Source organism: Microtus pennsylvanicus, chromosome 2 (assembly GCF_037038515.1).
Source record: "Microtus pennsylvanicus isolate mMicPen1 chromosome 2, mMicPen1.hap1, whole genome shotgun sequence".
NCBI classification, from domain to species: Eukaryota; Metazoa; Chordata; class Mammalia; order Rodentia; family Cricetidae; genus Microtus; species Microtus pennsylvanicus.
In genome coordinates, this window is record NC_134580.1 from 14427261 (window position 1) to 14443581 (window position 16321).

The 16321-nt window shown below is 47.3% G+C and overlaps 1 protein-coding gene across 1 annotated transcript; it reads right to left on the minus strand.

Moving 5' to 3' along the window:
- Window positions 1–2847: 2847 nt before the first annotated feature.
- On the minus strand, window positions 2848–9258 carry Pkdrej (polycystin family receptor for egg jelly). The gene has a single exon (XM_075963524.1). The coding sequence runs from the start codon at window positions 9256–9258 to the stop codon at window positions 2848–2850; it is 6411 nt and encodes a 2136-aa protein (XP_075819639.1).
- Window positions 9259–16321: the final 7063 nt, after the last annotated feature.

Consider the following 16321-nt stretch of genomic DNA (forward strand, 5'->3'; position numbering starts at 1 on the left):
CTGCCTCTCAAGTGCTGAGATTAAAAGCGTGTGCCACCACACCTGTCGTAGATGGTCTTAAAAGTTTGGTGAACTTTCTGATTCTCGTCCATCCTCCTCTGCCTCCAGGAGAGAATGTTTCCATCTACAGGAAAGGGAACACTATATAACACTTCACTTCTTTCTATGGCCAGTATTTCTGCACTTCTTGAATAATGTTCCCTGAACCTTGGAAGGGGTCACATAGAACTCTGATTACTTTCTTTCACTTATGGTTGGGCATTGGGCCGCGATGCCATAGGAATAGGTATTTACAGCTGTTTGGCTGGTTTTGAGTCTCATTAACTACCACTGACTGCAAAAAGAAGAGCAGCAGTAACTGAGTAAGAAAGACAAGTATTTAACCAAACAATAGTACTCTCCCCACCAGAGCCTATGACCTCCAGCCACAAGTTTTTTGCCGGTTTTATAGTTCCAAACATGGGTTCCTTCCTGGGGAGCCTTAAATCCAATCAGTGTCGTCTACATTCACACCAGTTTGCCATTATTGCACCAGCAGACACCCCTTGCCTGGCGTGGTCGTGTAATGAAATCCATAGCCAAGCAGGACTATTGGCAGTAATTCTCCCTCTGCAGTGTGGGCTCCTCCTCAGTTTTGGCATAATTTCTCCATGTCCTGCGATATATGTGTTTTCACCTAATTTAGCCATGCAACCAACATTAGTGGAAATTGCCTTTCTGGTTTCTCGGATTTAAACGGTTTTGTTGGCTAGCAGCTTGTAGGGACACAGCCTGCCCTTGACTGTGTGGGATTTTCTTTCAACCAACCCTACAGCTTCTGGGGAGGGTTTTCTAACCATGCAATGTCCTTTCTTTACTGTTGCTGTGCTGTTCTTCCAGACGCATCTCCAAGACATCTGATGGCCAGCATTATGACATATATGTAATAAAACCCTCTCACAGAAGATGGGCAGAATCACTGAGCTCCTGCCATTTCAAGCAAGTGCCAGTTGAGTTTGAGATTAGGCAGCAGAAGGGATTCTGTAACAAAGCCATTCGCAATGTACAGTACAACACAAAACAGCCGGGCTGTTGAGTGCTCCGCCCTAAGTGGGACATCTGTAACACTTCCACCCCCAGCAAGGCTCAGGGAACATCTCACAAGAGGGGCCAGAAAGAACTTAAGAGCAGAGGGATGGTGGGGGAGGGCATTGTGACGTGCTGTCTTTTGGGCATGGCGTGGCCATTGGCCTCATGAGTTCACAGCGACCGAGTTTACCTGTACAAGTCTACACGATAAGACCAAGCCAGTTAACATTCCAGCATGGATGGGGGAGGGACTCCTGTGGCTCCACCCTGTCTCGGGAGTTATTGGCAACTGACGGCTACTGGGGAAAGAGGTGTCGTGGTCCTAAACGCATCCAGAGTAGGCGGGACTTCGGATGAGGTTGATGATGGTGGTGGCAGCACGAAGGTGGGAAGAGGAAGTCTTGGGAAAGTACAGAAGGAGTGGTAGGCGTGGGTAGATTCCAGGTATATACTTCTATGAATTTTAAAATAAAACTGAATATGGTGATACACATCTTTAATCCCAGCACTGGGGGGAGCTGGGATTTTATTTAATTTTTATTATTTATTTATTTTTTGGTTTTTCAAGATAGGGTTTCTCTGTAGCTTTGGAGCCTGCCCTGGAACTGGCTCTTGTAGACCAGGCTGGTCTCGAATTCACAGAGTTCCACCTGCCTCTGCCTCCCGAGTGCTGGGATTAAAGGCATGTGCCATGGCCACCAGGCAGAGGCAGGCAGATCTAAATAGTGAGTTCCAGGACAGCCAGAATTATGTAGTTAGCTCCTGTCTCAAAAAAAAAAAAATAGAGAGTGTCGTACAGATGAGTCTTCAAAGTCGCAGGACGCTGCTGTGAGTCTAGTGCAGCCGTAGCCTCGCTTGTGTGTTTCCTTTTCTGGCCCTCACCTTCAAAGGCAGCCACAGATACGCCTTGATCCCTTACACAGAAATCACTGCACAGGTCACAGAAGAAATCTCAAGTTTAATTCATATAAAACTTAAAGTGGCGTCACCATAAAGACGCATGCCTCTGGGTAACAATATAATAGTTGTTAGCCCTTTGTTCTTCGTGAACAGTGAAACGCATTCCCTTCCTCCTAAATCATCTACCCAGTCACAAATGTACCCCAACTCCCAAGACATCGGACACATATTGTTATATTCAGAACAGGTACCATGTTTCCAAAACATGGACCTTTGTGTGCCTTTGTTGGCAACAGCTGTGCTTCTTGGTCAGACACTGTTGCCAAGTGCACTAGAAATGCTTATTCTGAAGGGATTAAGTGGGAAGTTTCAGATCCCTGTCCCCTGCTCTGATCTCTGCATCCTCAAACTCTAAAGCCAGTCCTGGCACTCCCCGCACTGGACCCCCTCTCACCCGGGCCTGCAGAAAGGCTGGAGGAGAGAGGTTTCCCAGGCATGGTCTGCAAGGGAGTCTCCCAGGGAGACTGGCCAGTTTGCTTCTGCTTAGAGGCTGCTGGCCTGAGGCTAAATCCACGATGGGACCTGACCAGCTCTTTCCCTTGAGGTTGGGTCTCAAAATCAGTGGCTGTCACTCCTCCATACTGCTGCAGGCTTCCACCAAAGGAGTCCCTGAATCCCATCCAGAGGGAATCCCACCTTGCCATCCTCTTTCCCCCCCAATATTCCCCTCTGCTCTGGGCTCAAGAGCAGGGCCCAGAGCGGGGATACTCCAGGTGTGGATATGTGCATGACCGAGCCATCAGGACATTCTTTGGTCCCCTTGACAAACACCTAATGTTTCGGGACAGTCTTGCTTGTGGCCCTTCCAATCCTCACCAGTCAGACAACAAGGTAAGCCATTTTCTTCCCATTGATGTTTCTGGTCTTCAGCCCCAGGAACCGGCGATTGTTTTTCTCTGGCTGCCCATACATCATGTCGACCAAGAATTCGGATTGGTCTTTGTCCCTAGATCGGGAGGTGAGAAAGTCAAACCCAGATCTTAGATTATCACACAGGTAGGTTATTGCCTCCGCCTCATCTGATGGCTCCTCATACACAGGCTGCTTCATCTCATCATAGGCAGACAGAATCAACGCCTGAAACAAGTTGATGAAGATACAGATCATCACCAGCATAAAAGATGATAGAAACAGGACCCCAAAAACCTTGTTGCTGGAAAATTCTGTGTTCTGAAAGGCTGACACGCAGTAGGAGAAGATGGTTTGGGTGGCGTGACTGATGTTGCTGTAATTCCATTCGTGCTGACCGAACACCAGGTACCCAAAAACTACGTACATGAAGGCATACATGGATACCACCAATGCCACATGGAAGATGCCAGGAAGGGCGGCCTGGATGGCCTTCTGAGCCAGGCGCACATCATAGAAGAATCTGGAATACCTGAGTGTCTTCAGTATGGTCAGAAATAACAAGAAAGCCAAGATGATCCTCATGGAATGATCAAGCCGAGAAACAGCATGGAAGGGGATGAAGGCTCCAGGGTGAGTCAGGTAAAGCTGGACCATGCTGGTGGCCAGGAGGTGCTTCTGGAAGAACAGTAATATCAGCAGGGTAAACATGCACTTCAGAGACAAGTTGAGCAGGTTGTACACACTTCTTAAGTAGGAAGCTCTTTCTTGCGTAATGACGTAGCCCTCGTCCACAACATAGGCACAGAAGAAAATGAGGATGGCCACATACAGGTAGGTTTCTGCCGAAGTTTCTCTGTTGAAATCAGATAGCGAGAAGGAGTACACAGAGAGGCTGGAGTTGACCACCCCTAAAGGAGAGACTTCAAATACAACTGAAACGCTACACACCAGACCGGCATCTAGATTCAGGGTGGTCAGTTCCACAATCACAGCCCAGGTCATCTCATCAAGCCAGTTCTTTCCCTCAAGTTCCTGGAGCCTCAGTGTGGAATTGGAGATCTGCTCTTCTGGAAAGAAATAGAAGGCATACCCTCCAGATCCATAGGTGTTTAACACTCCGTAGGAATGATACACCCATTTCTTCCCAGGGGGCTTGTAAGTAAATCCATCATTGCTTTTGCCTGTAGACCGCTTGCCAGCCTTATTCCAAACACTGGAATAGTGTTTTGTGTCTTCTGGGTCAATGCCGTACTGCGGGTGACAATGGATTTCTCTTGCAATGCTTCTCTGCGCAAACTTCTTGGCCAACAGACAAGTTTTGTTGCTAGGTTTGGCCCTCACTTGCCTCATAAGTGGAAGGCCAAGGATTTTGGAGGAGCCGTCTGGAAGGAACGTTGGGTTCAGGTTGTTGTGTAACAAAGGCAGGAGCACACTGTTGAGCCATGTGTAGATGTCACCCAGCTTCATCACGGTGGCGAGACCCATGGAGAACTGATGGCCAATGAACTGGTTATAGAAGTAGCTGTCTTTGTGGCGCAGGGTGACAATGAGGAGTAGGAGAAGGGTCAGGAATATGAAGTGGGTCACGAGGTAGCTCAGGAACAAGAGGGACCTCCTCCTGGTCCTCTTCTTCCTCCTGAGTATTTGGATTTTGTCTTCGCTGATGGGCTGGTATATGCTCGAGCTTCGGAGGTAGTCCATGTTCTCATGGAGCTGCTGCATCTCCTCTGGTGACATCTTCACCTCCTGCAGCCTGATTTCTGTGTAATGGTACTTGCTGGACCATGAGATGTTTTTACAGTACTTGGCGTTCTTTGTCCTGGTGCTTGACCACAGTAGAATCTTACATGGTTGTACAATGAACACAGACTGACAGAAGGAGCAGAAAGATGCGAAGAGCCACTCTACTGACTTGTCATAGCCGTACGTCAGGCCATAAAATACAATAAGGAATGATGATATGCCAGAAGTGGCAAACACGAAAAACCAGGCTATATAAGTACACCACCTGGGCAGGATAATCTGGGTCTTATTTTTAACGGGCTCAGCAGTATTTTGCTGGGTAAAGGAGTCCCTTGAAGATGTGTCTTCACTGTCTCCCTTACTGTTACTGAAGTTCCTATTGGACTTCTGGGTGTCTGGGTCCTTGCTGTCTGCTTTCTTACTCTTCTGGGAGGTCTTAAAGGCCCTCTTTGAAGGCTTTTCCCTGGGAGCAGACGTGGACCTGGTAGCTGTTTTGGAGAGAGCCTTCACTTCATGTTCATGCCATTTGTCCAGTCGCTCTTTCCAGAACATGCCTTCCTCTGACATCAGGGGGTGCTTCTGAGGTCCCACCTTGTCTAGACTCACTTGAGGTTTCTTCTGGGAATAGGTGAAGAAAAAGGTTATCAATATTTGCACGGGGATTGTGATCAACACACTTTCGATTCCTATCATCATTGACCTGATGATGCGCCCCTCTATGGATTCACTTTGCTCATTTATGTTCAGATTGAAAAACATGATATTACAAACGAGAGAGCTTAGCAACATGGCCAAGCAGCAGGACAGCCGCTGGAGCCTGTTGACTGGTTTGGGGACAACGTCGGTGAAGACGGAGAACCACATGTGGTTTTTCCCAAGCTGATGGCTCAGGTCAATGAGGAAGAAGTCGATTCTTCTCAGAGGTTCATTCGGGTTGGTGACAGGAAACGTGGCCTCCAAAGTGGTGTCCACAGAGAGCCACCTTCGGCACATAAACAGCCAAATGCGTCTGCTGAAGAGATTTTCTACTTTGATGCGACTTAGGTACCAGCTAGGCGCTTTGCCTTCGTTGTCGTGCCAAACTCGGATGGAATGGATGTCCCCCAAGTCATGCTTTGTTGTTAGGAGGAACGTGTTGATGCTTCCTCGGTAGAGAGTTCTAAAATAGGGATGGGTTAAGCAATGCACGTCACTGGTACTCTCTGTTCCCATAAGCTGGATAAAGACGTTGGCTCTGGTTCCAGACCCCAAGCGACTCCCAGTAAAGATGGTAATCAGGTAGCATATGCTATCAAAAGGATCATTGTCAGGCAGTATTACCACATGGTCCCGAAGATACTGATCCATTACATCCCTGTGCAAGGCCCAGAAAGCAAAAATAACATACAGGATTATAATGAAGAGCACAGCCAGGAAGGTTGCGGGGTTTTGGCTAAGTTTTCTAATGATGGTTAGCTGCAGATCCACGGGGTTGGGGATCACGATCACCTTACCAGTCACAAAGTGGGTGTGCAGATGATGGTAGATCAGCTTGACCGAGGCCAGCTGCCGCCGGCTCCGCCCCACATTCCTGCAGATGCAGTGGACTCGTTCCCATGTGGTCTTCTCACCCAACACACAGGTGCCTTCTTGCCAATCACCCTGGATCCCATACAAGTCCAAACAGTGAACTATGAAGAGGGCAATTCTCACTAGCTTGTTAGTGGGCCTAAAGACAAAACGAGGTGCCTGCAGGACCACGGATATGTTATACTTGAATGAATGGCTGCGTTGAGCTATGATTCGAAGCAAGGATGATGGCAGACAAACCACTCGGGCCTTCTTGACTGGACAGGTTGGGTCAAACAGGCCACTCCACTTGGCAGTGGGGGGGATGTCATGAGGTACTAGGAAAGTGGCAACCAAATTGGTGGGGGTGACCTTACTGCCTGCATATACCAAGGCCTTGAACAACACTGTCACTTTTGTGACAATTTGAATCAGCACCTCCCCAGTTCTTCTGCTGTCCACCTCAAAACTAACTCCACCAGTTGTCATCTTTGAAAACCCAGCACCCTCATGGGCTGGTCCCACCATGAGGTTAAAACTCGCTAAGGTCAAGTCTTTTCTAGCCATGTACACTTCCGCTACATCGGGTGTGATCTCTATGACACTACCGTTATCTGTGGCTCCTGTCATTCTGAACCCTACCACATCTGAAGAAATGTTTTCTGGGTAAGTTAACCAAGGAAAGGGGTCATTGGTGAACTCACAAAACATCATTGAAACTGGAGCCTTCGGAGGTAGACCGGGAACTCTGCTTGCAGTCAGTGTCGCAAGGAGGCAGTCCGGGCAGCGTGTCTCGTTTCTGAAGACCCTAGCAGTATGCGAATTTTCAGCTTTCTCCACATACATGTTAAAGTTGCTGGTCCTCAGTACTGTGGTTTTGCTCCCTGGCACCTTGTTAGCCAGGATTGTGTCTGATAGTGATTCAACTACAAAGAAAGGGTCTTGGAACACGTAGTAGGGACTGATCAGCTTAAGAAGGTTAGACAGACTGGTGAGGATGCCGGTGCCCACAATTTCAATGTGCCGGGTGTGAAAGTGTTTGTTCCTGCGTTGGTAGGTTTGCAGAGCTTGGTTTGCTTGCCCCAGCCGTAATGTGGCTCCCACCGAAAATGCTTGACTGGAGTTAGGGGCTTTCTGTGTTAATTTGGTGATCGCTATCACCACCTGGCAGATCTCGTCCAGGGTACTCATGGTGGGCACAAAAGACTGATTGACAAGGTGCTCCAGGAACTGAGCTCTCTCATCTTGGAGCTCTGGCTCCCTCTTTATGTTATTCAAGACAGAAGCCACCACATAGATTAAGTAGCCTGCGGGCAGCCAGTCCTGCTTTTGAAGCAGAGTAGACAGTGGTGACGTCGGTCCCGTGGTGAAATTGAGCAGCTGCTGTAAAACGGTCTTCGGGGAGTCCCTGACAGTCGGCACCAGTACAGTGGCTTGCAAAGTCACCTGAGTATAAGTCCCTAGTGAGTCGTAGACCTGAGCATACAGCCTCAAACTGTAGTGACTCGCCATCACGCCAACAGGAAGAAAGAAGGCAGGTGTTGTGGACTGTGTCCCTAAATATGCAATGGCCCCCAGTGTATTCTCTTCTACTGAACTGATTTCGCCAGTGCTCTCCAGCTCAGCTACTATTATCTTATACGTAAGGGGGAGGTTCTTATCCTTAAAATCACTACATTCAACAACAAACTTAGTAACCATCGAAATCCCTTTCGCTGGATTGATCTTGCACCTACCAACTTGGGGGCCCTGGTTAATGACAAAGGGATGTATCAAATTCAATGTTGCACCACTCCAAGATACTAGATCCAGAGAAACCCAAAACCCGCGTTCCAAAAATTTCCTAAAGGCAAATGCTTTTATAGATAAAAACGTCCCATTCCTCCTGGTGACAGCTTGCCCTGTCCAGTCAAACATAACTTCATGACCTGACCGAGACAAGATGGACCAGCTATAGAAATCCTGGCTGGAACAACCTGTGCAATCCAGAGACAGAGAGAATCGGTCTGATACGACTAACTTGGGGCCGCAATTTTCTATGCATGAAATGAGTGCCGTAGGCGGGAGTCCTTTCAGTACCTGTACCGTTTTATCTGCAAACGCAGTTCTGTTTTGTTTCCGTACTACCATTCTGAAGTAATACACGCCGTTGCCCCTAAGAGTTTCTGGTGGGATGGTTAGTACTGGGCCCACTGCCCAAGGCCAATTCAGTGTATCCTGCTCTGGGTGACAGACATCTTGCTTGGTCACTGGTATGTAATTGTCATCATAGTATATAGGATTTGTGGTACAGTACCAAAAAAATCGGAGCCCCTGTGTGGGGATGTCTGCCTCTGGGTCATAGGACATGTTTCCATTCAGGATCAATTTATCAGAGAAATTCATAGTCACTTTGGCAGTTGCAGGAAGAAGAATCGCCTTCAAGGGACGTTTTATAACCCAAATGTAGATACTATCCGAGTCTGTCAGTGGGGGCAAGGTGAGGTCCCACCTGTTGATGGACAGCGTGAAGTTAAACACATACACCCCGTAAGACAGGGCTAATTTGGGGATGTGGATGGAGGAAAACTTCATCACCCGCACCTGCGGCAGGAGCACAGGTCGGTTCCAGTCAGGTGTGTCATTCACAGAGGCCACCAAAAAGTACAACCAATTCTTGCGAATGATCATGGCTTCAGGGCAGTCCCAGAGCATGGTGACGTTGAGGGTGACTTCCTCGTTCCTGCTCAGGATGAGGGGAGCGCGCTGGTCTTTCCTGTTGATCTTCACCTGCTGAATGGTACAGGTGGTCGTCTGGCAGGACACCATAGCCGTGGAGGCTGCAGGGTCCGATGAGTTGACTTTCAGGAGGACACGCGCAGCTGCGCCCGAGGGACACCTATGGGGCAGCGTAGGGCCCGCGCGGCGCGGGGCTGTGCGCGAGGACAGGCCACCGGTGCCACCGCCCCGGACGCTGCTCTCCTTGCCTTGCCCCAGCCCCGGGGCACTCCTGAGCACGCCCGGCAGCCCGCGAGGGCTGGAGGATGGCGGCAGGCGGCCCAGGCCCAGGCCCAGGCCCAGGAGCAGCAGCGCGGGGCCCGGCCACATGGCTCCCCCAGGAGCTGCGGGGCCGCGGGGCGCAACGGCCGTGCCGCTGGGCTGGGCCGCGAGCGCACCGGGAGGGGCCGGGCGCGTAGCCGGTCGCGGGGCAACGTGCCCCGCAACACTGGAATAAAGTGGTCCACGGAGCATCTGGGGCTCAGACGCCACGAGGCAATGAGTTCCCAGGGGGAGTGGGTTTTCAGGGACTGCGGATTTCTAGGGCTTAGTGAGTTTCAAGAAGAGTGTGTTCCCAGGGGCGGTTGGGTACCAATGGGCAGTAGGTTCCCAACACAGTGGGGTCTCAGGGTCATCAAAGGTCTCAGGACCAAGGAAAAATACTGAACACTGCGGCGTGGGAAATCACAGAAAAGTGGGGGAGTGGGTCCCGGGGAGTCTCGGGAACAAGGAGGATCGTAGAGCTGCTGGGACCAGGGCTATATCACAGGACACTGGGGCGTTAAGGGCAGTGCCATTTCCAGAAGGGCAGAGACAAGGTAGGTCACTAGGTGCTGGCCAGAAGCCTGGCTCAAGACTGCTTCCCACTGCCTTTTTTCTTCCCACAGTGGTGTAGGCTCCAGGATCAGGGCTTGCTAAATGAGGTTAATCCCGCTCCCTGCCCCCCACCTCTTTTCTTCTTTTTAAAACTGGACACACCAAAAAAGCTTCTTAGCAGAAATTCCGCTCCCACGGGAAAACCAGTTCCAAAATAATGTAATCAGGAAGACCTTGCCAGCGCCTCAGCTCAGTCTGGGGACATTAGACATTTGTTCTTGTTTTGTTTCGTTTCTTCCCTCCACTTTTAAATGCATTATTTATGTATTTGTTTGCTTGTTTGTTTGAGATGGTGTCATCCCAGGAACCAACTGAGTGAAGATCCTCCTGCCTCAGCCTCCTCAGCCTCCTCAGTGTTAAGATCACAGAAGTGTGTTTGAACTTAGCTAAAATTAGCTATGTAATTTAGTGGGGAGAAGGTTACTGGAGCTAAAACCTAATCTGGGAATGATAGACAGGGGCTGTATCCCTGAACCTTTGGGGGCATTTCTTCTTCTTCTTTCTTTTTTCTTCTTCTTTCTTCTTCTTCTTTCTTTTCTTCTTCTTCTTTCTTCTTCTTCTTCTTCTTCCTCCTCCTCCTCCTTCTTCTTCTTTTCTTCTCCTCCTCCTCTTCCTTCTCCTCCTCCTTCTCCTCCTTCTTTCTCCTCCTCCTGCTCCCTTTGCTTCCCCTCTTCCCCTTTTTCAAAGGCGTTCAAAATTATAAATTTCCCTACTACGCAGTATTTAAATACATCCTACGTGTTTATTGTATTTTTGTCTTTTTTCTGTTAAAATATGTCTAATTCCCCTGGTGCTTTATTTGTACCCATGAATTACTTATCCCAAAAGGGTGTTGTTAGTTACAAACATTGGGGGTTTCTGCAGAAACCTTATGCGTATTAATTTCTAATTAACTCTGCTGTAATTAGAGAGTAGATTCAGGATGATTTTTATTTTTTTAAATACAGAAGTTGCCTTAATGGCCATTCTGGGGTCCCACTTGGTATATGTTCCATGTGAACAAATGTGTACACTGTTGTTAGGGTTGAACCTAGGACCTCATTCATGCTCCCCGGGCCCTCTTAACTGAACTAAAAAAACAACCCCCCCCTTTTTTATTTTGATACAGGGTCTTGCCAAGTTTCTCAGGCTGGCCTTGAACCTGTGATATGCCTACCTAAGCCTTCTGAGTAGCTGAGTTGCACTACCGGGCCCAGCTTAAATGATAATATCATAATTTAGAGACTGATTATATGCAGCCTGTGGGTAGTGGTACTCCCATCTTTGATGTTCTTCCTGAGGTTTCGGCCGGTGCTGTAATTTCTAAGTGAAGTTAATTTCCTACCTTGGGAGTGGAAATTTCTATTTCACACTTCCCTTCTGGCATTTCTCACTGTGCGTTTTGGGGACTCTTTTGGTTGGTGAGTGTATGTAGCTTTGGGTTGATGTCTTCCTGACAGATTGCTCCTCCTGCCACTATGAAATGTGTCTATCTGGTAACAAGCTTTGTCTTGAATCTGTTTTATCTAAGTAGCCAACAACCCTCCTTACTTCCTGTGTGGCGATCTCTCCCATTTGACTTCGGTGTTTGATAGGGGTTTGTCTCTCATTGTACTCAGTCACTGTTGGCTTGTCATTAAATTCTTTAAAAGATGACCATCTAGTGTCACTTCTGATACATGCCATTATTGGCTGTTGATGCTTTTCCTTTTCTTCTTTACATGCTTTATTTGTGTGTGTGTGTGTACAAACATGAATGTGCACAGTGCATATATGGAGGTCAGAAGGCAGATTACAGAAGTCAGTACTCTCTTTTCACAGTGTGGGTCCAGAGGACCAAATTCAGGTTGTCAGGTTGGGTAATAAACACCTTTAACTGATGAGCCATATCACTGGCCCACTCTTGTCTTGTGTGTTCCATTAATTCATTTAACACTTTCTCAGAGAACCTTTGGGCACCAACATTTTCCTAGGCTGACAAAGAGGGTGAGCAAAATTAATTAGGCCCTTGAACACTGGACCCTTTTGCCTCTGTTTCCCAAGTGCTGGGGAAATTGTGGGGAAGGAGCAGGGAGATGCCTGAGGGGATCATGTGACTTGCTGTTGGTTCCAGATTACTGCCAACAGAGTTAGGGAACAAAACTGTCAGCTAGATGATGCTGCCAAGAACAGGCATAACTGTGGGCATTTGACCTACACTGGAAAAGTTCATCCAGGAAAAATTCCCAAGGCATTCCACTTAATTTATTAATGTAGACCACATATTAAGACCTCTTTTTGTAAATTATCATTCTGAAATGGGAAGGGTGAGATTTTTTTTTTTTATTTTTGAGACAGAGTTTCTCCGTAGCTTTTGGTTCCTGTCCTAGAACTAGCTCTTGTAGACCAGGCTGGCCTCGAACTCACAGAGATCCACCTGCCTCTGCCTCTCGAGTACTGGGATTAAAGGTGTGCGCCACCACTGCCTGGCTGAAAGGTGAGAATTTAAATATCGTATGCTTTTCTGAAACCCAGCGTGTTTGATTGCTTATCTAAAACTTGCTTGTCACAACAGACACTAAAATTAAGTGGTGGTGGCGCACGCCTTTAACCCCAGCACTTGGGAGGCAGAGGCAGGTGATCTCTGTGAGTTCGAGGTCAACCTGGTCTACAAAGTGAGTTCCAGCACAAGAGCTATTACCCAGAGAAACCCTGTCACCAAAAAACCAAAACCAAAGAGAGAGGGGGAGTAAAAACCAAGACAATATCTGAACTGTCTCCTAAGTCTGAAACATCCGACTCTGTGTGGTAAGCCCTGTGATGCAGGATGTGAGGGTGACCTGGCTGCGACATCTTTGTCCCCAGTAATCGCCAGGGTTGAGTCGGCTGATCGAGGCCAGTCAGGTCTATAGAATGAGAGTGCATGAAACTCAGAAGAGACTTTGCACATTCAAACTACCACACTCCACTCCCTGGCCCCCATATGCTTGTCACAATATCATAATGGAAAATGCATTTAGTCCAACTTCAAAAGTCCCCATCGTCTATCACAGTCTCAACAATGTTTAGAAGTTCAAAGTTCAAAGTCTCTTCTGAGATTCGTGTAATCTCTTAACTGCAAAATCCAAATAAAAAACAGATTACTTATCTCCAACATATAATGGCACAAGATATACATTATTGCTTCAAAATGTAGGGAAGGAGAATCGTGAGAAAATACTGGACCAAAGTAAAACCTAAAACCAGGTGGACAAAGCTGCCAAGTTCTGCTGCTTGCTGGGGCTGGAACATGGCCCCCTCTTTCAACTACTTCTTCACCAGCTTTTTGGTTTTGATGGTTACCTTCACTGCCTAAGCTTGACTGTCTTGGAACTTGCTCTGTAGACCAGGCTGACCTCAAACTCAGAGATCCATTAGCCTCTGCCTTCCCAGTGCTGGGATTAAAGATGTGCGCTATCGTACCCCACTCTAAACTTTTCTTTAGTTCTTTTTCACAAGTTGGAAAGTTAGCTGGGTGGAATCTTGTCCTGAATCCACCACACCATCTATTTTATTTCTTAATCTGTTTATTTCCATGAACACACGGTTTATCTCTGCTCTGCTCCCTGATGTCTCTTTTCTCAATCTGTACCTTTTTATTTGCTCAGCTTGCTCCTTTGCATTGTAAATCTTCATTAGAGTTAACGTTGATAACCACAGACAGAGTCTACACTAGGCTGTTTTGAGATTTCCTCTGCTAACGGAATTAATCCAAAACACTTCACTTTAGCCTCAGGCAGACTATTCTGACAAGGGCAAAAAGCAGCCACGTTCTCTCGCCAAAGTATCACAAGACCAGTCTCTAGGCCACATACTAACATTCTTCTCTGAAACCTCTTGATCTCCACAATTCAAATCATTCTCGGCACCACTGTCTTCCATGCTCCTGCTAGTATGGCCCATAAAGCTGTGTTTAAAGCATTCCACTGCTTTCCTATCCCAAAGTACCAAATTCCAAATTCTTACAAACAAAAACATTGTCAGGCCTATCACAGCAGTATCCCAGTCCCTGGTACCAACTTCTGTCTTAGTTAGGATTTCCTACACAAAGGCCATACCTACTCCAAAGGTTACTCTCTTATGGGGGCCATTTTCTTTTAAACCACCACACACATCCACAGAAAAACATCTTTTGGGACAACCTGAAATATGTGGATTGGGTATTGATCATGCATATTTGGCTCAAGATCAAACTATCTCTTATTCCCTTTGAAGTGACAACTGAGCTTTTTAATGAACGTGAGAGGGGCCTCATGATGAGTTTGGTGATGTTATAAAAAGATCCTCCCTGTTTCACTCTCTGTGGTCATTTGCAAAATTAGAAGTAGGTCCTCGCCAAGACCATGACCTTGCTGGCTCTCTTGAACTTCCAGTCTTCAGAATGTGAGGCATAAAATTTTGCTTTATTAAAACAAAGATTAAAAGTGCCTGGCATTTTTTTTTCTTCCTAGTAATTGACAGGTAATCAACAGTAAACCTCTGACTTTATTCTACACTAACTTCTCCCTACCCCTGCTCTGGCTTTTGCTGGTTCCTCAAGTCACCTCTGTCCATCCAAGTGAAAATGAATCCAGAGGGCACCTGTGTCACTGATGCCCAATGGCTGCACATCCCTGAACCTGGCTCCTCCCTGAGGACTTGGTTTTTGGTGTTTCCAAGGGTCTCCTTCTCACCTGGGGTTCCCTCAATTAGCCAGGGCTTCCCTAGATATTCTTCAGCCCTGAGTTTGTAGAATTTGGCCAGTCTACCCTCATGGTCAAGGCTATATCAAGGCTAGAGTAAACATGAGCACCCTTGTACTTTGCCCTACCGGGAGGATGCCCTTCCCACCATAGGCCTTAGAGCTGCTGCCACATCAGACACCAGTTTATGGGCCTCTAGGTGCAGGCCAGAGGGCTTCAGGAAGTTCCTGCTATTCAGTGGGGAGGAAAAGGGGTCATCATGCAGGCATTTCCAGTGGTCTCAGAGACACCCCCTGTTTCCTCTACAGCCCCTATGCCTGAAGCAAGCAAGGAAACCCAGGCCCTCAATGGCCTCTATAAAGGTTTCCTTGACCTTCTTATGTTGCAGGATATTTGATCACACTGTGAACCTTGAGACTGCATTATTTACTGGAAAAACCTGTTTCTGATTGTTGTGTGGCTCAGCCCTAGCACTCACCTTTAATCCAACAGCTTTCTGCATATTGTAAACAGGATTAAATAAAGTCAACATAGACCCAGAGGCAGAGCAAGCAACCAGTTGACAGGAAGAGAACAAGAAAAAAACCATAGAGAATATGAGGCCGACAGGAGGATGGATAGAGAGACGCACAGGAAGTAGAAGGGGGAGACATTCAGTTTGAGAGTATTTTGTTTGAGAAGGCAAAGGAGAGAGGAAATTTGGGAGGGGACATCAGCTGAGGTGGAAGGCAAGCTGGGTGCTTTCTCTTCTTTGAGCTAGCAGGGTTTCACCCCAGCATCTGACTCCCGAGTTCTATCAAACAATTGAGATTTAGTCAAAAACAACACCCTTATATATATTTTTTTACATATATTTGTTTCTTTCTTTGTTTGTTTGGGGGGGGGGCAGGCACATGCACGCATATGTGGAGCTGAAGTCTAAGAATTAAGTTCAGTGTATCCAGCTTGACAGCAAGCACCCTACCCTCTGAGCCCCCTCCCTTACCCCATTGGTTTGTTCATGATATTTTGGAGCCTCCTGGTTGTGCAGGAATGGAATGCTGGTGATTTGGATTCTGGACCACTCCAGCTTCACTGGAGGCCAACAGTCACCGGATTCTTCTCTAAAGTGATGATCTGGTTGACACCAGCCTGTGGAGATTGAGGAGGGAGCAGGGAACCCAACTCAGGTGCAAGATTCTAAGGGAATGTGGCACAAAAACCTCATCAAGACAGCATCTTTATTGAAGTGATAATCACATCAAGTGACCTGTTCAGAAGGGTAAAGCTACATGGTAGTAAGTACATATTCAAGGTTTTGCAGCCAAATATTTTGTCACCCCAAAGAAAACCCCACCACCATTGGCAGTGGTTGCTTATCCTCCCCTGCCCCGGCCTCTAGCAGAATGCCTTCTGTTTCTACCAATCTGCTGTTCTGGATGTTTAACATATACCTGATGATGATGATGGTGATGGTGATGATGCTGTAGCTGGTGATGCTGCTGCTGCTGATTATGATTATGGTGATGGCGATGATGATGGTGATGATGTTTATGGCAATGGCAATAATGATGACAAAAATGCTGGCGATGATGGTGATGATGATGGTGGTATGTTTCCTTTTGTGTGACTTCTTTCACTTATCTACAGCACTGTGAACCTTCTTACAAACTCTGCAGAAGCCAAATGTGTGTCCTCTCTGGGTAGCTGTCTGTTCAAATCCTCCAAATCCTCCACTTGCTTTTTTTCCCTTCCTTTGCCAGTTTCTCACTTGGATTTTTAACACTTTCCTCTTGAGTTGTCAGAATTATTCTTTTAAGATTCATTATTATTTATGTATATGTGTGTGCGCCTGCCCG